The sequence below is a fragment of the Scyliorhinus canicula genome, chromosome 1 (assembly GCF_902713615.1).
Source record: "Scyliorhinus canicula chromosome 1, sScyCan1.1, whole genome shotgun sequence".
Taxonomy (NCBI): Eukaryota; Metazoa; Chordata; class Chondrichthyes; order Carcharhiniformes; family Scyliorhinidae; genus Scyliorhinus; species Scyliorhinus canicula.
In genome coordinates, this window is record NC_052146.1 from 250,037,017 (window position 1) to 250,058,951 (window position 21,935).

Below are 21,935 nucleotides of genomic sequence, written 5' to 3' on the forward strand. Positions count from 1 at the left end.
TCTGGGGGTGGAGTGTTGCGGCGCACTTGTCAGAGGGTGGCACTTGTACAGCCATGCCGTTCTGTTCCAGGTGCTGGCTGTGGAGACACGGCCTTATCAGGGGGGAGCTGGTGGCCACCGTCAACAGTTCATATGACAGGTCCAGGTTGGTATCCAGCATTTTCTCCTCCTGCTCAGTGCTCGTCGGGCTCTGGGGTTCACCGCAGGATGATGGGGCAGCTAGATTGAGCCCCGGCTGCTCCTGTGTCATCTGGCTCTGCCAGCCCTGACGCTTCTCCAATGTTTACATCATGGTGCCAACACCCTCGGCGATGCTCCCCAATGATTGGGCCATGCTCTGCAGTGACTTGGCAATGCTCACATGCAACTGAGACAAGCTCTGCAGCGCCTCAGCCATTCCCATCTGAGACCAGCACATGTCCCTCAGCACCTCATCAAGGTCAACCTGGTACTGGATCACGTCCCCCATTAGGTTGGACAGTCTACTGAGGCCCTCAGCTATAGTGGTCACCGCCTGAACAATGCCTTGATGTCATGCACCAGGCTCTCCATTGCGGTCGCCACCCGAGCAGTGTTGGCCCCAGTGCCACCCATTGCTGCCGACATCTCCTTCACCTGTAGCCTCAGGGACTCCTCTGCAGGGAAGCACGGTAGCATAGTGGTTAGCACAATTGCTTCACAGCTCCAGGATCCCAGGTTCGATTCCTGGCTTGGGTCGCTGCCTCTGTGGAGTCTACACATTCTCCCCGTGTCTGCGTGGGGTTCCTCTGGGTGCTCCGGTTTCCTCCCACAGTCCAAAGATGTGCAGGTTAGGTGAATTGACCATGCTAAATTGCCCTTAATGTCCAAAATTGCCCTTCGTGTTGGGTGGGATAATTGGGTTATGGGGATAAGGGTGGAGATGTGGGCTTAGGTTGGGTGCTCTTTCCAAGAACCGGTGCAGACTCAATGGGCCGAATGGCATCCTGCACTGTAAATTCTATGAAGTCAGCTATGGACCTGCTGGAGTGTCGCTGAAAACACACTCTGGATGTCCTGGCTTCTCCCTAATGTCTCCATCAGCTTACCAGGTAAACCTGCTCCTGAGGCTCAGTGTCTAGCTGGGACCCAGCTGGGTCCTGGGATCAGCAGCCCTCCGACTGCTGTCTCGCCTGAGTGTTCCTGCCTCCATCTGATGTGCATCAGCGACTCTGTGATGAGGAGACTAACGGCTGGGGAGATGAAGATAATAATGTTGATCTTTATTATTGCCACAAGTAGGCTTACATTAACACTGCAATGAAGTTACAGTGTGAAATTGCCTGTGTGTCGGAGAGTGAATGGTGGAATCCCTTGAGGCGGCAGTGAGTGAGTGGATGTTTAATGGGTGGGTGACTGTGAGAGTTGAGAATGATGAAAGGAGTGACTCACCCTTGCAAAACAGAGGAGATCATTCATCCTTGTGTGGCTATCCTTCTCTACAACTTCCTTATAAATGCTACAGAGCCCCAATTAGGGGCATATACATTTACCGACACTGCCAGCCTATCCGCTAATGACCCAATAACAATCACATACCTGCCACCCACGTCTGCCACAAACTTATCCACTAAGAAGCGAATCCACTTGTTAAATAAAATTGCCAAGCCCCCAGGGCCCTGCTGTTAAAGCCCAAATGAAATACCTGGCTCACCCACCCTTTCCGGAGTCTGGTCTGGGCCATCACCCACAAATGAGTCTCTTGCAAAAGCACCGCATCTGGCCCTGCAAAAGCACCACATCTGCCGCTGTTAATTCTAAGCAACAAAAGTAAAAAAAGACAATGTCTAAACAGCCTAAAAAATAACAGGCTCTGTTAAAATGGACTAAATGCAGGTCATGTCATTGTGAAGATTTCATGACTGAAAATATGAAATGAAATGAATGAAAATCGCTTATTGTCACGAGTAGGCTTCAATTAAGTTACTGTGAAAAGCCCCTCGTCACCACATTCCAGTGCCTGTCCGGGGAGGCTGGTACTGGAATCGAACCGTGCTGCTGGCCTGCTTAGGTGACTCCTTCCATTACCTTCTTTGTTCCTTTATGTAGCTAGCATGGTAGCACATTGGGTAGCACTGTTGTTTCACAGCACCAGGGTCCCGGGTTCAATTCCCGGCTTGGGTCACTGTCTGTATGGAGTCTGCACGTTCTCCCTGTGGCTGTGTGGGTTTCCTCCGGGTGCTCCGGTTTACTCCCACAAATCCTGAAAGGTGTGCTGTTAGGTGAATTGGACCTTCTGAATTCTCCCTCTGTCTACCCGAACAGGTGCCGGAATGTGGCGACTATGGGATTTTCACAGTAACTTCATTGCAGTATTAATGTAAGCTTACTTGTGACAATAAAGATTATTATTATACTTCTTATTGATAATACAACTTTGAACTCTTATTTTTAGGTATTCTGGGTTTGTGCTACCATGTCTTGGTGTTCATCCAGTGCAAGGAAATCCACCACAAGAACAGCGTGCAGCCACTCTTCAGGTAACCTCAAGGCAAAATTAATTTTTCCAGGATTTTTTGCCTAATTGGCATTGGAAGAATTTCTGGTAAATTAGTATGAAGATTTTCTTTAAAATAAGTTGGTGCACAGCGATTAACTCCATATGAAACACATATGTTATTTTGGAATTTGGGTTTGATTCTTCAGCCAGAACAATTCAGAGACAGTAGCCAAATATTCAAGATTCTGCACAAATTAATTTTCAAATAGGAGAATAAAATAAAAATTCCTATTACAGATGTGTCCATCGTTAAATACTGCCAAATAACATCTCTTATTCAGAAAGTAAATAATTGTAAGTATGCAGTTGCTTTAGGTTGTGAATTATTTTTTGACAGTGTTAAAATGTGACTTTTAAATATTAGAAACATTTTTCTTACTACCTGTTCATTTCCCTCTCTTAATCCAACCTTTCTTTCCCCTTCTATTTCTTTCTGTGCCTGTTGTGACATTGAATTCACCCACTTTAATTTACCCTCCTCCACAGTCCTTCTTTTGTTTATTTCCCAATCTTTTTATCTCATTGATTAAGGAGTTACTCTCTTTGTTCTGTCATTTATTGAGGTCCCAGTTGCTCTGTTGCCCATACTGTGCTCAAACTGTCAGCAAGTCTGAGGGCAAAAATATTAAGACCTGGGAGTGGAATTGTAAACCTAGCTTACAGGACACGCCATGAATGAAAAAATGAAATGAAAATCGCTTATTGTCACGGGTAGGCTTCAGTGAAGTTACTGTGAAATGCCCCTAGTCGCCCCATTCCGGCGCCTGTTCGGGGAGGCTGTTACAGGAATCGAACCGTGCTGCTGGCCTGCTTGGTCTGCTTTCAAAGCCAGCGATTTAGCCCTGTGCTAAACAGCCCATGTTCCACTTCTACAAAATCCATTGAGTTCATGTTTGGTCATCTCTTTCAGAAACATGCATTGATCTCATCCATTTACTTTCTCTTTATTAAAAATCATTATCTCTCTTCCAGGATTTGCAGACTGCCCTTCCATTAATAGAGAAATATAAAGAACATTTACTGGCAATTGGAGAGGTAATTTCAATTTAGCATTTCAAATTTTCTGTTCAATTCTTGGAATTCCAATCTTGGTTACAAGGAAAGCGGACGAGCATGTTGTATCCACTAGAAGTAAGACGTCTGATCAAAATGAAGTTTATTGTTGTGACTATTATACATTGTTGCTGCATCAATGGCGCAGTGTACTACTGTCCCCCATAAAGCTAAACATGCAGAGGATACAATTGTGAGTTACGCAGGCCAGACTCACTAGTGGTTTATTTCTACATAAGAACAATTTGCATTTATATAACATGTGTAAATTACATAAGATATAATTGAATCACATAATCTCATTGTATAACTGATATTACTGTAATTCATTTTTTAAAAATTGAGATTTCTTTCACAAGATAACATTTTGGTATATGCTAAATTAGTACTTTGAGGCACGACTTGTGATATGTGCATTATACTGGGGAAGAAAAAGTTGACTTTGGATCTTTAGTTTTGGTTTTTTTTTGTATTATCTTAGAGTCTTTGTAGACTAATTAATGGTTATATTGGTCAATAACTCAATTATTGTATTGTGCAATTACCGGGATGGTGTGGTGTTCTTTGTGTTGCTAATTTTAGGATGGTTGACGTAGTGTTCACAAAGACCACTAATAGCTTTAAATTGAACAAAGCTATGAATTTATTAACACTACTAATTTGGATTCAACACTTACTCCAAGATAATACACAGTTGATAATTAACATACAATCTAAACTCATCTACTACTAATCTCTACACTATTATATTAACTATAATCTGCTCTCACTCACACTATTTTCAGTCTGTTCTCTAGCTTTCTCCTCAACCTCTCATCCATAAGGCTTAGCATCGATGTCTTATATACTTGTACATCTAGCTCCCTCTAGTGGTTATTTAGACATTTCATTAACCCTTGCAATTCTTACATTTATGATAATGTCACAGATGGTAGAAGACAAACGTGTTCCTGTGAAAGCAGTATAATGACATACTCAGTGGGCATTCCGCTGTTACCGATGAATGAGCCCCATGTTCTTTACTTCATGGATCAATAGCGTCTGTACATTTCATATGACTACCCAACCATTCAATCCATAATTTCTTGAAGACTAGTACAGCAATTCCCAAACACAGCTGTGTTAAACTCTTCTTTTTGTACCGAGTGTTGTCTTATTCTTAATGATTTCAAACTCCTCTGAGTTCACCGCCTTCTTATCGTTCTTATGATCTTGGTGGAAACCAGTAAATTTTAAGAAGAAATACTAGTTACTAATTGGACGAATTAGCACAAATGACTTCAGGTTTTAAATAAAACATTTTACTGCACAAGACTTAAACAACACATGTACTATGAGCAGTGCTATATTTCATAAACACTTATACTTTAAACCCAAATGTTTGAACAACACACTTCTGATTCTATTTTTATTTCCACCCAAGAGTTACCTTGTACTTTACAGAATCTTGAGGATTCCTTCACTTATCCCGGGACCAAACCAAGGCTATCCACACCACATATTAATTCACATTGATTCTCCTTGGTGTTCCTGCTGTTGTCTGATGTATGGAATTTCTTGAGGTCCTTTCACTTGCATCAGGCTAGGAGACCCTCCAACTCTCCTTCAACAGGTTGTGGACTCCCCAGCTCAAGCAAGGGTCTCGGTGCATTCTTGCTTAGTGACTTCCAATCAGGAAACACTCTTGGTTCTTGATAGCCCTCTGTCGTTGCCCCACAGCTCCTGGCAGATTATCTCTCTGCTGTCTCAAAGATGCTTCCAGGATGACCTACACTTCAACTAATTGTTTCTGTGAGAAATCAACAGGTGAAACCCAAAACCACAAAAAAAAGCTCCCGGCAATCTGTTGACATGGTAACCTAGCCCCCTGGGATGTCCCAGATCGACGTTTAAATTAATTATCTTCAATTCCCAAACCATACCTTTTTCTGGGGAAGCCATATGAAGAGTTTAAATCCATCAATTAGAGAACCGTAGACATCCTAGCCTGATTGAGCTTCTGACCTTATATCTGCACCATCACTGCAACTGTCTATTTCCACCCATGTAACATTGCTTGATGCACTCCTGCTTCAGCCAATCTGCTGCCGAAACACTCATTCAGGCCTTTATTACCTGTTGACTTGTCAATTCCGGCACAAACTTGGCTTGCCTCTAATGCATTATCTGCCATGATTTTGAGGTCATCCATCTGCTAGCTGTGTCCTAGCTTGCACCAAGTCCTGTTCACCTATCACCCCTGTGCTTTTAAAAAATGAATTTATGGGATGTGGGCATCGCTGGTTAGGCCAGCATTTATTGCCCAACTGTAGTTGTCCTTCAGAAGGTGGTGGTGAGCTGCCTTCTTGAACCTCTACAATCCCTGAGGTGTAGGTACACCCATAGTGCTGTTAGCGAGGCAACTCCAGGATTTAGCCCCAGCCCCAGTGAAGGAATGACGATATATTTCCAAGTCGAGGTGGTGAGTGACTTGGAGGGGAACCTCCAGGTGGTGAGGTTCCCAGGTATCTGCTGCTCTTGGCCTTCTAGATGGTAGTAGTGATGGTTTGGAAGGTGCTGTCTGAGGAACCTTGGCATGTTACTGCAGTGCATCTTCTAGATAGTACACAAGGCTGCCACACGGCTTGCTGACCTACATTGACTCCAGTTTAAACAATGTCTCAATTTTAACATTCCCATTCTTGTATACAAATCCTGCCAATGGACTCATGTCTATGTAACCGTCTTCAGTCCCACAGACCACCAAAATATATGCACTCCCCAATTCTGACCATGTGAACATCCCCAATTTTAATTGCTCCACCGTTGGTAGCAGTGCCTTCAGCTGCTGAGGCCCAAGATCTAGAATTCCCTCCCTAAACCTCTTTGCCGCCCTACCTCTCCTTAGAAAATTCCTTAAAACCTACCTCTTTGACCAAGCTTTGGGTTATCTGACCCAATATCTCCCTATGTGACTAGTGTCAAATTTTGGTTATAGTTGGGATATTTTATTATGGTAAAGGTGCTCTACAAATATAAGTTATGGTTATAAACATAGTGCAATATGAGTACTGAACATTAAAGTCCAACTTAAGCTATTTATTAGCAAACCTCTCATTGCAGCAAATTCTGGCCCAAGACATAGTTGTTGTTAAAACAAAATTGATGGCTTTGAGACAAATCAGAGAGATACATTTTCTGTCATCATCAGTTAAAGTATATAAGCCCCTAAATGGCCCAATTTCAGGTTGGAGTAATACCTAAATAACAGAATCATGTGAAAATGTTATTGAATTTTGAACCTAAAAATAATACACATACAAAGCTACATCTGGTGCACTGATCCCAAAATATTTTAATACCGCATTATTTGAGCACATATTTTGCACAGAAAAAAACAGTTCATAGAATCATAAAGCACAGCCCTTGATGCCTGAAAGAGTTGTCTAATTACCCATTCCCTGCTCTTTCCCCATATGGCTGGAATGTTTTTCTTGTGGAAGTATATATCCAATGCCCATTTGAGAATTATCCAGTTTGCTTCTGGCATCTTTTTAGAAAGTGCATTTCAGACATTGACAACTCACTATGTAAACAAAATTCTCTTTATTTCCCCCTGTGCTTTCCTCCTGGCAGAGGAAATCGTTTCCCTTAATTAATTGATTAAAGTCCCTAATAATTTTGAACCTGTTGTTCTTTTATCAAAACCACAAGACGCGAGTATGTTCCTTGTACTGGACAAATGACCACACAACCAGTATATTAGTTCAATTATTGTTTATTATTAAACACAGGCTTGGTTCTATGCGTAATAATGTAAAACACGGCTACACATTAAACTATACCGAACAACTTAAATGACCTTTACTTAACTTCCAAGTGACCGGCTCTGTGCAGATTAGACCAATTGGGCAGGAACCTCGACGGCTGGGCGGGTCCCAGCTGCTATTGTCCAAGGCACATATGCACTCCCAAATAAGGTAAATCGGCGCCCCTGAGTCTGTTACTGCTGCTATGCTTCAATCTGTGTCCCATTGTCCTGGGGAAATCAGTGATTGACCTTTAGCAGGTGTGAGTTTCTGTGCAGGTCTGGTTTTCCTCTGCACAATACACAGGGGTTGTGTATCGTCTGTGTCCCAACCTAACCACAATTCCCAATATTAGAATTAGAACAGTACAGCACAGAACAGGCCCTTCGGCCCTCGATGTTGTGCCGAGCAATGATCACCCTACTCAAGCCCACATATACCTATACCCAGTAACCCAACAACCCCCATTAACCTTATTTTTTAGGACACTAAGGGCAATTTAGCCTGGCCAATCCACCTAACCAGCACATCTTTGGACTGTGGGAGGAAACCGGAGCACATTTTGTGGGTGGCCATTTTAAATGGCCACAAACCTCTTTATTCAATCTCCCCTTAACCTTCTCTGCTGTGAGATGGTAGCATAGTGGTAATGTCACTGGATGAGTAATACAGAAACCTGTGCAAGTGCTTTGGGGACCTGCAGCTAGTAGAATGTAAACTCAATTAACTTAATTACAATAATGAAAGAAATCTGGAATAGTGACCATGAAATTATCATCGATAGTTGTAAAGACTCGTTCACTACTGTCCCCAATGTGGTTCACGGCTAACTGCCCTCAAAGAGCAATTAATGATGGGCAACAAATGCTGGCTTTGTCAGTGATGGCACATCCCATGAAAGAACAAATAAACAAAACTCCAGCTTCACTTGTTTGTTAGAGTGAAATCTAATTCCTGGGATAATTCATGTAAATGTCCTCATCGTCTCTCAATGTTGGCTGATGCATAATCCGTGATTTACAAAGGTTCAGCATAACTTCCTGCAAATAAAAGTTCAAAGATGTGCAGGTTAGGTGGATTGGCCAGCCTAAGTTGTCCCTAAGTGTCCAAAGATGTGCAGGTTAGGTGGAGTTATGGGGATAGTGTGGGGAGTGGGCCTAAGTAGGGCGGTCCTTTGGAGGGCCGGTGCATACTCGATGGGTCAAATGACCTCCTCCTCCACTGTAGGGTTTCTGTGAAAAGGTGTTGCATTGGCCCCAGCTTTGCCTGTCTTTGGTGGAGTATGTGGAATGTTCCTCGTTTCAGTCCTACTCAGGCCCTCTCCCACAACTCTTTCTCCATTACATCGATTACTATGTTGATGCCGCTTATTATTATTATTATTATTATTCAGGCTCTCATCTGGACCTGGGACCAATTTATCGATTTTGCTTCCTATTTCCACCCCTCTCTGACCTTCACATGGTCTATAGCTGACATTTCCAACCCCTTCCTTGATCTTTCTATCTCCATTTTGTGCTATGGACAGGCCACAAATATCCATTATAAACCCACCAACTCCCACAGCTACCTTGTCTATAGCTTTTCACACCCCGAACTCCATCACATTCTCCCAGTTTCTCTGCCTCAGGCGCACCTGTTCCAATGATGCCATCTTCGAATACAGCGCTTCTGCCATGTTTGTCTTGTTCCTCAACCAAGGATTCCCCCACTGTGGTTGGCAGGGCACTCAAACCTGTCTGGCCCATTTTCCACCCCTCTGCTCTCACCCCTTCCTGTCCCTCCCAGACAATGACAGGGTCCCTCTTGCCCTCCTTTCCACCCACAAGCCTCTGCATTCAAAAGATCATCCTCCACCATTTCCACCACTTCAGCATCATGCCACCACTAAACACATGGAGTCATACAGTACAGAAGTGGCCCTTCGGCCCATCAAGTATTCACCAACAAAACTACACTAATCTTACTTTCCAGCACTGGCCCATAGCATTTGACATTTCAAGTGCCCATCCACATACTTTTTAAAGGTTGTGAGGTTTCCTGCCTCTACTACCCTCCCAGGCAATGCATTCAAGACTCTCACCACCCTCTGGGTGAAAAAACTTTCTTCAAATCCCATCTGAACCTCCTGCCCCTCACCTTAAAATTATGTCCCCTCGTTATTGACCCTTCAACTAAAGAGAACATCTACATTCTATCCACCCAGTCCATACCTCTCATAATCTTGGACACATCAATCAGGTCCCTCTCAGCTTTCTCTACTCTGAAGAATCAACTCGAGCCAATCCAGCCTCTCTTCATAGCTCAAATACTCCAAGACAGGCAGCATCCTGATGAATCTCCTCTGAACCCTCTACTGTGCAATCACAACCTTTCTATCATGACACTCCAGAATTGCACACAGTACTCCAGCTGTGGCCTAACCAAAGTTTTGTGCAGTTCCAGCATAACCTCTCTGCTCTTATAACCTATGCCAGGGTTTTTTAGAGTGTGGGTCGTGACCTGGGGTGGGTCGCGGGCGGGTATTGGGAAGATCATAGAGTGATCGGTCGAAGTTGTCCCGATCGCGGGAGAAGCACCCAATGACAGTCACAGGCATTTCTATTAAGAATGGCGGCCACTGCCACCTTTTAAATGAAGGAAATGAGGCTGTGTGCAGTTTTCCGGCCAGAAGTGGCAGCAGTGAGTAGGACAGGTGCCATGCATGTACATTTGACATCAAGAGCCCTGTATGTTTGTGCTTTTGATGCAAAATCACGGAGGAGAGCTTCTTCCATTTTCTAGCTGCTGGCATACAAGGCAAGAAGATGGAGCAGTTGAATCATTCCCTTACAAGTAAGATATGGCTGGAGACACAAGTAGGCAGTGTGCCTGCTGGCCAGGATCTCACATCTGAATCTGCTGAAGAAAGCTGCTCAAGAGAGTCTAAGACTGGACAGAGCAGTGCTAGTGTTAGCTGTACAGAGCTCCAGGGCCTCTGGTTAATAGCCTAAAAGAAAAAAGTTAACTCAGGAGCAAAGCAGTATAAAGATGACTTCTTGAGGTATGGTTTTGTCAATTGTGCCAGTGCAAATAAGGTTGCAAAGCCCATGTATGTTATATGCAGGGAATGCTCGCAAGGAGAGAATTTTCAGATTTTGAAAGAGAAGCGGCGGATGAAAAATTCTTTTTTAGGTGAAGACCCCAGAGTCAGTCATTAATTTACAGCTGACTCCAAATGACAAGTCTACACTCCTATACCTAACTTGTGATAGCACATTAAAAACACACCAAAAACCCACTAGGTTGTCAGCATTCTGGATTAGCAACTCCGAGGAGTATCCAGTGCTGAGTAAAAAAGCATTTTTTGCTGTTGTCCTTCACAACGACCTACGAGTGGATTTTCTCTTCTCACAAAGATGAAGATGGCATAAAGGATCTTCCTGAAGTATGCACCTGATATGCGCATTGCCCTCTCTTGTGAACCATATTGGAGTGAGATCATGAGGACTAAGCAGGCTCTCCTTTTGCATTAAAGGTAAGCGAATGTGGCACAATAATAATAACCTTTAATATTGTCACAAGTAGGCTTACATTAACACTGCAATGAATTTCCTGTGAAAAGCTCCTAGGCGCCACATTCTGGGGCCTGTTCAGGGACACAGAGGGAGAATTCAGAATGTCCAATTCACCTAACAAGCACATCTTTTGAGACTTGTGGGAGGAAACCAAAGCACCTGGAGGAAACCCATGCAGACAATGGGAGAACGTGCAGACTCTGCACAGAGAAGCAACGGTGCTAACCACTGTGCTACCGTGGAGGTCGGCCGGAATGGGTCGCAAAGCATGGCTGGTTGACAGAAGTGGGTCCCGGGAATTTTTTTTTAAAAAACACTGACCTATGCCACAATTGACAAAAGCAAATATCCTGTATGCCTGCTTAACTGCCCTATTAACCTGTTCTGCCTCCATCAGCGATCTATGGGACATGCACCCCAAGATCCCTCTGATCCTCTGAGCTTCTTAGTGTCCTGCCATTCATTGAGTGAATTCCATTGTCTTGTTACTCCTTCCAATGTGCATGACCTTGCACTTTTCAGGGTTAAAAACCATCTGACTCTGTGTCCCCTCTTCCTGCAGAATAGTTTAAACTACTCGCAACAGCACTAGCAAACCCAGCCACAAGGATGTTGGTCCCATTCTGGTTCAAGTGCAGACCGTCCCATTTGTATATGTTCTACCTTCCCCAGATATGGTCCCAGTGATCCAAGAATCTCAAACCCCTTCTCCTGCACCAACCCTTGAGCCACACATTCATCTGCCCTAATCTCCTATTTCTATACTCGCTGGCTTGTGTCACTGGGAGTAATCCAGAGATTACAACCTTTGAGGTCCTGCTTTTTAATCTGAGTGCCCAGCTCCCTGATTTCTTGATGCAAGTCCTCATCCTTCATTATGTTGTTGGTACCAACGTGTACCATGACCTCAGATTTATAACTCTCCCCCTTTTGGACACCATGCAGCTGTTCAGTGACATCCCTGATCCTGGCAACATACCATCCTGGAGTTATGTCTGCGGCTATAGAAACGCCTGTCTGTTCCCCTGACTATTAAAACTCTTCTCACTATCGCTCCTTCTTCCCTCCTGTACAGTCAGGCCGCTTATGATGCCAGAAGCTTGGCTCTGACTGCACTCTCTTGAGGAACTAGCGCTCTCATCAACTTCCAAAATGGAAAACCGATCTGAGAGCAGGACCCCAGGGGACTCCTGCACTACCTACCTGTTTCTCTTGGACAGCCTGGTGCCACCCTTCCTTCTTCCAGTACTTTCAGCTGCGGTTTGACATCCTCTTTAATCATGCTATCCACGTAACTCTCAGCCTCGTGGATGAGCCACAGTGTCCCCTGCCGCCACTCAAGTTGCGAAACCTGGAGGTCAAGTTTCTGCAGTTGGGAGCCCACGTAGTCATCTAGGATGCTAATATGGTCCATGACTTCCCACATATGACAGATCACACATTACACTCAGCTGACCTCACCTACCATATCTCAAACGTCATCTTTATTGCTAACCTTTCAAATTACTTAGTCTTGAAAGATACTAATATCTCCTTAATTTAGTCTCTTTGTCTAATTCTACTTATTTGTGTATTATTTACTATAATTAATTATGCCAAGTAGAACATTCTTAAGTTACAAAGCTAGAATTCTTACCTTTCCTAAATGTAGCTTTAAATAGGAGAGAAACAACTTACCCACTTACAACCTATCCACTACTGACCAATCAGCTCTCTCCCTTGTAGCCTCTACTACAGCAGAGCAAGACCACTCTCAACCAATCAACTTATAGCTTTTCTGTGATGACACTGCACACTTTGTTTTCAAACTTAACATGTTCCCAGGCTCTTGGGGCTTCTCTCCCCGCTCCCATGAGTATCTTCCGCAGGTCTGCCTCTCTGCTCCTCTTCCTGAAGGTGAATGAAGTAGGCCACGCTCTCCAAGCTGTATTTATCCTCTCGCTGCAGTATCTCCTACAGGTCTACCTCTCCGTTCCTCCTGAAGAACACCTTTCCCTCACCACCCTGTCAGCATTCGCAGGGACCATTCCCTATGTGACATTCTGGTCCACTCCTCCATTGCCCTCAACCCTTCACCCCCTTTCTACAGCACCTTCCCATGCAATCTCAGAAGGTGCACCATCTGTCACTTTACCTTCTCCCTCATCATTGCCCAAGGATCTAAACACTCCTCTCAGGTGAAGCAGCATTTCACTTACACTTCCTTCAATTTGGACTACTGTATTTGATGCTCCAAGGCGGTCTGTTCTACGATGGGGAGAATAACTGCAGACTGGGTGACCACTTTGCATAACACCTTCGCTCCATCCGCAAGCATGACCCCAACCTTACAGTCACTTGCCATTTTAACTTAGCACCTTCCTCTCACACCCACATGTCCGTCCTTGGCCTGCTGCGATGCTCCAGTGATGCCCGATGCAAATTGGAAGAACAGCACCTCATCTTCCAATTTGCCATGTCACAGAGTTCTGGACTCAACATTAAGAACAACCACTTTAGTTTGTGAATGTTCTCCTCCATTGTAATAGTTTTTTGGTTTTCCTTGGTTTGTCACGATAAATTTCCCCCCTCCCCCACAGGGCTACCTTGTCGCTTGTTTTTCAGTCTTGCTTTAACTGAGCACTGACCTGTACTCTCATATTAACACATTCTGCTATCTTCCCTTTATGTCACTGCAAACACTTCCCAGTCCTTAATGCCACTATTAACACCCCCCCCCTTTGTCTTCTGTCCATGACATCTTTGTCAATCTCTTCTTCGCGCCGACCTAGCCCTGACCATGTATTCTGCCCTGCCTCCTCCAACCCTCCTCATTCTTCTTCTCAAAAGTGTATTATATTGTTTTATTTGATAGTGGAATGTGTTATTTTGTGCTGCTGAAAAAAGGACTTAGAACATTATCCTTTAGAATTGATTTTGGGGGGGCAGCACGGTGGCGCAGTGGGTTAGCCCTGCAGCCTCACGGCACTGACGCCAGGTTCGATCCCAGCCCTGGGTCACTGTCCGTGTGGAGTTTGCACATTCTCCCAGTGACTGCGTGGGTTTCGCCCCCACAACCCAAAGATGTGCAAGCTAGGTGGATTGGCCACGCTAAATTGCCCCTTAATTGGAAAAAATAATTGGGTACTCTAAATTTATTAAAAAAAGAAAGAAAAAAAAGAGTTGATTTCGGTATTGAGCATGAAATAGTTCATGGAAATTAGTAAGAAACAGAAAGCTTTAACTTTGCTAACAAAGGAACAATAATATTAATATGTCATCTGGAACGAATGATATTGTCATATGTGATTTTCTTTTGAAATACAAGGTAGTTATCTGTATTAGTATTTGGGGATAAAAACAGAAAATCTTGGATAAGCTCAGCAGATCTGGCAATATCTGTGGAGAGAGAAACAGAGTTAACGTCTCGGGTCCATATGACTCTTCAACAGAACTGTGGTATTTGGGTTTCCAGGCTTGAAATCTATTAATAGTGATATTTCGGGGACTATACTAATATATTGTCAGCCATCTGGATGGTGCACTATTACATTATTTGATATTGTTCCTCAGTGGAAGAGAAGAAAAAACCTTTCGGCGGGAATCTCCAGTCCGCCAACCGCGTGTTCCTCAGCAGCGCGCCCTCAGCCGCAGCGGGATCCTCTGTTCCTGCCACCTACCAATGCGATTTCCAATTATGGGCACCACACGTCGCCGGGAACCGCTGGGAAACTAACACACGATGCACATGATGAGAATGCATTCACTCTCCGCAAGGCCTCTACTCATGTCCCAGTCCTCACCTCCCCACCCATGTCCCAGTCCACACCTCCCCTCCAGCTCCTACTCCCACTTGCGCTTAATCTCTTCCACCAGGGCGCCCTCCCTCTCCATCAATTCCTTGTAAATATCCAGCACCTTCCCCTCCCCCATATCATCCTCCGACAACAACCTGTCCTGCAACCCTGGAGGCGGTAGTCCCAGGAACGACGGCACCTCTCTCCTCACAAAGTCCCTCACCTGCAGGTACCTAAAGCCAACCGCCTTGGGCAACTCATACAATTCCTCCAGGCCCACAAACTTGCCCCCTATAAACAAGTCCCAAAAGTATTCTATCCCCCACCTGCCCCCACCTCCGAAACCTCGCAACCAACCCCGCCGGCACAAACGTATGGTTGTCACATATCGGCATCCACAACGACATGCCCTCCAGCCCAAAATGTTGTCTGCACTGGCTACACCTGCAACGCCGAAACCACCACTGGGCTCACGGAGTACCTGACCGGCAAGAACAGAAGAGGTGCCAACAGCAGTGCCCTCAAACCAGTACCCCTACACAATGCCTCCTCCATCTTCCCCAAACCGATCTCTTCTCCAAAACCCATTTCCTCCCCATCACAATGTTCGCTGCCCAATAATAATTTAGCAGATTCGGCAATGCCAACCCCCACCCCCCTTGTCCCCTCTCCAGGAACATCCGCCTCACCCACAGAGTCTCCGCCCCCTTCTCCCCCCCCCTCCCACATGTACCTCAATATTATCCTGTTGACCTTCCTGAAAAAGGACTTGGGGACAAAGATAGGGAGATTCAGGAACACGAACAACAACCTGAGCAGCACCGTCATTTTCACCGTCTGCACGAGCCCAGTCAGTAATAGCGGCAACACATAAAACCTCTTAAAATGCCCCTTCATTCCCTCTACCAATCGTGCCAAGTTCAATTTGTGTAGCTGGGCCCAGCTCCATGCCACCTGGACTCCTAAATACCTAAAACCCACCCCCACCACCCTGAAGGGCAACTCCTTCATCTCCTCTCTTGCTCTCTAGCATTGATCTGGAACACCTCGCTCTTTCCCATGTTCAATTGGTACCCTGAAAACGTGCCAAATTCCCTCAAAATTTCCGTAAGATCTCCAATGCTGCCTGTCGGGTCCGAGATATATAATAACAGATCATCCACATATAGCAAAACTCTACGCTCAGCAGCCCCCCACATCCAACACTCAATCCCCTTCCAACCCCTCAACGCCCTAAGTGCCATTGCCAGTGGCTCTAACGCCAAGGCGAAAAGCAACAGGGACAGTGGCACCCCTGTCTTGTCCCACAATGCAAACTCATCCGGTTCATCTGGACACCCTCCACCAGCGCCCTGTACAACAGCTGAACCAAATCCACAAACCCCTGTCTAAACCCAAACCACCCCAGCATCTCCAACAAATTCATCCACTCCACCTAATCAAAGGCCTTCTCCGCTCCATTGCCATTAACTCCTGCCTCTCTGAGGCATCAGAATTACATTAAAGTAAAAGTAATCTTTATTGTCACAAGTAGTCTAACATTAACAGTGCAATGAAGTTACTGTGACAATCCCCTAGTTGCCACACTCCGGCACCTGTTCGGGTACACTGAGGGAGAATTCAGAATGTCCAATTCACCTAACAAGCACGTCTTTCGGGACTTGTGGGAGGAAACCGGAGCACCCGGAGGAAACCCACACAGACACGGGGAGAACATGCAGACTGCTGTTTGTCATTTTTATAAATGACCTGGAAGAGGGTGTAGAAGGATGGGTTAGTAAATTTGCAGATGACACGAAGGTCGGTGGAGTTGTGGATAGTGCTGAAGGATGTTATAGGATACAGAGGGACATAGATAAGCTGCAGAGCTGGGCTGAGAGGTGGCAGATGGAGTTTAATGCGGAAAAGTGTGAGGTGGTTCACTTTGGAAGGAGTAACAGGAATGCAGAGTACTGGGCTAATGGCAAGATTCTTGGTAGTGTAGATGAACAGAGAGATCTCGGCATCCAGGTACATAAATCCTTGAAAGTTGCCACCCAGGTTAATAGGGCTGTTAAGAAGGCATATGGTGTGCTAGCCTTTATAAGCAGGGGGATTGAGTTTCGGAACCACAGGGTCATGCTGCAGCTGTACATAACTCTGGTGCGGCCACACCTGGAGTACTGCGTGCAGTTCTGGTCACCACATTATAGGAAGGATGTGGAAGCTTTGGAAAGGGTTCAGAGGAGATTTACTAGGATGTTGCCTGGTATGGAGGGAAGGTCTTACGAGGAAAGGCTCAGGGAATTGAGGTTGTTTCCGTTAGAGAGGAGAAGGCTGAGAGGTGACTTAATAGAGACATATAAGATAGTCAGAGGGTTAGATAGGGTGGACAGTGAGAGTCTTTTTCCTCGGATGGTGATGACCAACACGAGGGGACATAGCTTTAAATTGAGGGGTGAGAGATATAGGACAGATGTCAGAGGCAGTTTCTTTACTCAGAGAGTAGTAGGGGTGTGGAACGCTCTGCCTGCAACAGTAGTAGACTCGCCAACTTTAAGGGCATTTAAGTGGTCACTGGATAGACATATGGATGAAAATGGAATAGTGTAGGTCAGATAGGCTTCAGATGGTTTCACAGGTCGGCGCAACATCGAGGGCCGAAGGGCCCGTACTGCGCTGTAGTGTTCTATGTTCTATGTTCTACTCCACACAGACAGTGACCCAAGCAGGAATTGAACCCGGGACCCTGGTGCTGTGAAGCACTAGTGCTAACCAATGTGCTACTGTGCCGCCCAGCTACCGTGCTGCTTTAATGGCTACAGTATACATGGAAAACTGCTCCTTGAGGATGGGTTTAGGGAGTACCATTGAAAAAAAAAGTGATACTGTGTTTTTTTTCCTGGTTTATTTTGGTATGTTTAAAATAATTTTCTGTAGCTATTATCAGTAGTAACTCTGTTACAGGTTTTTCAGTGCACTCACTGCTAGAATTCTAATTTCTGTATCAAGTGAAGAATAATTTTAAGTTTAAAGCTGACAAAAGAAGCTGCAGTTGATCTGGACAATATTTCCATTGTGGTTACGTCTGAACCAAACAATGAACTGTTGGCTTTTATGAATAGTAGACAAACCCACACACTTACCCATGAAGTCATCTGTCATTCACAATAAAGCTTCTGATTATTATGATTTCACCATCAGTCAGACAATTAAATAATTGAACTTTGAGCAATATTTGTACAATATCACATTAAGAGAAGCAGGATATGAATAAGATAGTCAACCTTGTGAAATCATGAAAATTTATGACACAGGAGGCCATTTGGTTAATCGTGTCTGCGCCAGACAAAGAGAACAATCCAGCCTAATCCAACTTCCCGGCTCTTGATCAAAGCCATGCTGATTACAGCATTTCGAGTGTATATCCAAGTACTTTTTAAATGCAATGAGAGTTTCTAACTCTACCACCATTTTAAACAGCGAGTTCCAAAACCTCATCACTCTCTGGGTGAAAACATTTCTCAATTCCACTCTAACCGTTTGCCAATTATGTCCATTAGTTATTGACCTCTCTGCTGAGAGAAATAGATCCTTCCTATCCACTCGACCTAGGCTCAAAATAGTTTTATGCACCTCAACTAAACCTCCCCTCAGCCTTCTGTTTTCCAGAGGAAACAACTACAGCCTATTCAATCTTTCCTCATAACTTAAATTTCCCAATCCTGCTAACATCTTTATTAATGCTCACTAGTGCACTCACATCCTTACTGTAACGTGGTGACCACAATTGCACGCAGTACTCTAGCTGTGGCCTAACTAGTATTTTATGCGGAGTCTGCACATCCTCCCCGTGTGTGCGTGGGTTTCCTCCGGGTGCTCCGGTTTCCTCCCACAGTCCAAAGATGTGCAGGTTAGGTGGATTGGCCGTGCTAAATTGCCCTTAGTGTCCAAAATTGCCCTTAGTGTTGGGTGGGGTTACTGGGTTATTGGGATAGGGGGAGGTGTTGACCTTGGGTAGGGTGCTCTTTCCAAGAGCCGGTGCAGACTCGATGGGCCGAATGGCCTCCTTCTGCACTGTAAATTCTATGATATGATAAAGTTCTTGCATGACCTCCTTGCTGTTATATTCTCTTTCTCAGCTGATACAGGAAAGTATGCCTTCTTAACCACCTTGTACATGTGAAAGATTTCCGCCATTTAGCCGAGTTCTGACTTTTGGATTGTAGATTCCACCCTTTTAACTTTCTCTTGACCTCTGCCCAAAGGTGCCACCTCTCAGCCTCGCCCCAGCCCAAATCCAGCTTTTGTAGGCGCTTTTCACAGTAACTTCATACTTGTGACAATAAAAGGTTATTATTATAAAAGGTTATTAAATTTAGCTGTTATCCACATTCACAGCTCAAACTGCTTTCAATGCTAAAACGGCAGTGCTGCAACAGTTACTGGCTGCTCCTGCAGCTGCTCCAGTGGGGCTCAGATGCCCATACACCCTTCTGAGCACAAGTAGAGTTTCTAGGGGTCACACCTAGCATACAGTGATGGCAGAAAACCCTTCAGGATATTCAAAGGTAGTATGTTGGCACTGCCCACTAGCAGTGGACTTCAGGGTGAAGTTGCTTCTCTCGGAGTGGGGGGTGCGAGCCAGATGTTTGGTCCATGGCAGTCACTGCATTGCCACTTTCTGCACTGTATCTTTGCCCTTGCAGCAAGCTGGCGCAGCCTATATATGACCAACCCATCAATCTGTGGAGAAAATATAACCAACCTGGCACTGAGACCTAATAAGGGTTGGCTGAGAGCCCAGATAGCTGTTAGAATACCAGAACACCTGTTCCTCAGAGGAAAAAATGTTTTATTGACAGTGCAGGCTCTCTGATCTCTACGCTGAATTTCATAATGTTTATTTATGGAAGTGGTGGTTTCAGGGCTTTGCTGTTTGTGGTTTCAACACTTAAAAGATTGATACTTTTATTGGTTTGTAGGGAAATCTTTTTATTTAAATATCGGATACATTTATCAATTAATTAAATTTTTCCAAAGTAATTTTTGCAGATCCATTATACACGATTGGGTTCATTGGTTCTAGAAAGTGTACAGTGGATTAATAGTCATGCAAATGTCATAGGAGCATGAGGGGACATGGGGTAGATATAGGGGCAAGAGAGGGGATGAGAAGACATAGTGGGTCAGTGCAGGGGCAGATGAGGTGGTGTGAATGGGGCTTGGAGAGTGTTTGGGAGGTGAAAGGGATGTGAGAGGTGAGGGACGAAGGGCCTTTATGGTTTCTTTCCACTGGGACAAAGTCCCACAGCACCACGGTAGACTTTTTAAACAGTCTTTCTCCACACCCGGCAACCCTGGTGATGCCTCCACACTTCTCCCCAGATCGGCTGACTTGACTCCATACTGCACTCAGCTCCCAGCAATGAAGCTCCTATCTTTGTGGACACTTTTTCCCGAGGTAAGCAGGCTGGGCTGGGAACTTTGCCAACTCCCCCTACCCACCTCAAGGAGGACCAGCGAATATGTGTTTGTGTGCATGAATGAGTATGTGTGTGAGAGAGTAAGTGTGGGTGATGTGTGTGCCTGCCTCACTCCCAGTCTCAGGGCTCTCAATCACCCTCACCCCCACACACCAACATAGACGCTCACCCACACAGTGTGAGGGTGAGTGACTACCCTGAGACAGGGAGTGAGTCGGACATACACCCTCTTCCCCTCTAATGGACATGTTGATTAATTGCTCATTTTTAAAGGATCAATTTAATGCTTTGACATTGTTTCTTTTGTTTAGCAAGTACTTTACTTGATTCAAACCTCAGCTTTTAAAAAAATTCACATTTGATGTTGTGCAAAGCTTTGGTGGGATTCTCGGTCAGTCGACTCGAAATTGGGAAAGGCGATTGGGCGGGAGAATCGGTCGCGAGGCCACAATCGTGGCTGGCGCCGGACGCCCACCAGAATACCATGTTCCGGTGCCTCGATAGCGGCATCAATACGCTCTACTCCGCACGTACAGTATTCACCGTCCACACAAATCATTAGCGGGCCTGACCCGGTATTCTCCAGGGCTTCCGCAATGCTTTGTCTCTGCCTGGAGGAGTTATCAATGGCGAGTTTCACTTATGGTTTCAAAAATCGGGAAACAGGCACCATGGCTGCTGAGGGAAAGAAAGGGGGTATGAAAACTATCCAAAATCACTGCAGTGTTCTGACAGCTGTATTACTGGCTGGAGGCTTCTGCCAGGACCGGGGAGAGTAGCGGGGGGGCAGCCAGGAGCTGGGTCATGGGGACAGAGTGGGCGGGCATGGAACACCATTACCGCAACCTGCAAGGCAGCCATGCAACTGCGCACACTGCTGACTGCCCACTGTGAACTTAGTGCCACGGGTCGTATGGATGTCCCCCCTAGGTATCCTCTGGCCCCAGCCAATCCATCAACAGGATGGGCGTGCTCCAGCACATCAGTGCCATCTTGTTGACTGGGATGAGTGTGTGTGGGGAGTGGAGTGCTAATCTGCAGCTGCAGCTTGTCAGCCTCTCGATAACCAATCCCAACTCCGGCGAATCCGACACTTTCTCATTGGAATCGTTCATGTGGCCAATCCCACGTGACATTGGTGCTCGCCCATTAACGATTGATGAATTGCTCCGTGAGCGACGTCAGTTTTGATGTCGGTGTCGCACTTAGTCTCTGAAATGGAGAATCCTGTCCCTTAACTTTCCAAAATTTGCTCATAGGCCCATTGAGTGTAAACAAAATTGAAATGTGGCCCCTCCTGCGAAAAAGCTTCATATAAGCCCTATAAGTTGTGAGAACACAAATAGGCTGCAAAGAGGCACAAAAAGATTAAGTAAGTGTACAACAAGATGGCAAAGGAAGTATACTGTTGGGATGTGTGATGTTATTCACCTTGGTTGTAAGAATAGGAAAACAGAATATTTTTTAAAAGGTGTAAAACTAGGAAATGTTGATATTCAGAGAAACTTGGGATCCTCTGTACAAGAACACAGAAAGCACGCAGGTACAACAAACAATTGGGAAGACAAATGGCCTTTTTTGAATGGGGATTGGAATAAGGAATAAGTTAGACTTACTACAATCGTGCAGGACTTTAAGACTACACTGGGCATACTAAGGGCAGTCTTGGTATCCAGATCTGAGGATGAATATACTTGCATTGGAAGCAACACAATGAAGGTTCATTAGATTGGTCCCTTGGCTGAGAGAGTTTTTTTAATGACGAGAGGCTGAGTAAA

At 45.1% G+C, this 21,935-nt stretch overlaps 1 protein-coding gene across 3 annotated transcripts in view; it reads left to right on the plus strand.

The window, feature by feature from the left end:
• The window catches only part of tatdn3 (TatD DNase domain containing 3), a 117,507-nt gene that overhangs the window by 42,898 nt on the left and 52,674 nt on the right, over nucleotides 1-21,935 (plus strand). For all 3 annotated transcript variants that reach the window (XM_038811150.1, XM_038811160.1, XM_038811170.1), the window contains exons 4-5: nucleotides 2,414-2,498; nucleotides 3,491-3,553. In XM_038811150.1, coding sequence (XP_038667078.1) covers nucleotides 2,414-2,498; nucleotides 3,491-3,553 — 148 coding nt within the window. The remainder of the gene's footprint in view (nucleotides 1-2,413; nucleotides 2,499-3,490; nucleotides 3,554-21,935) is intronic.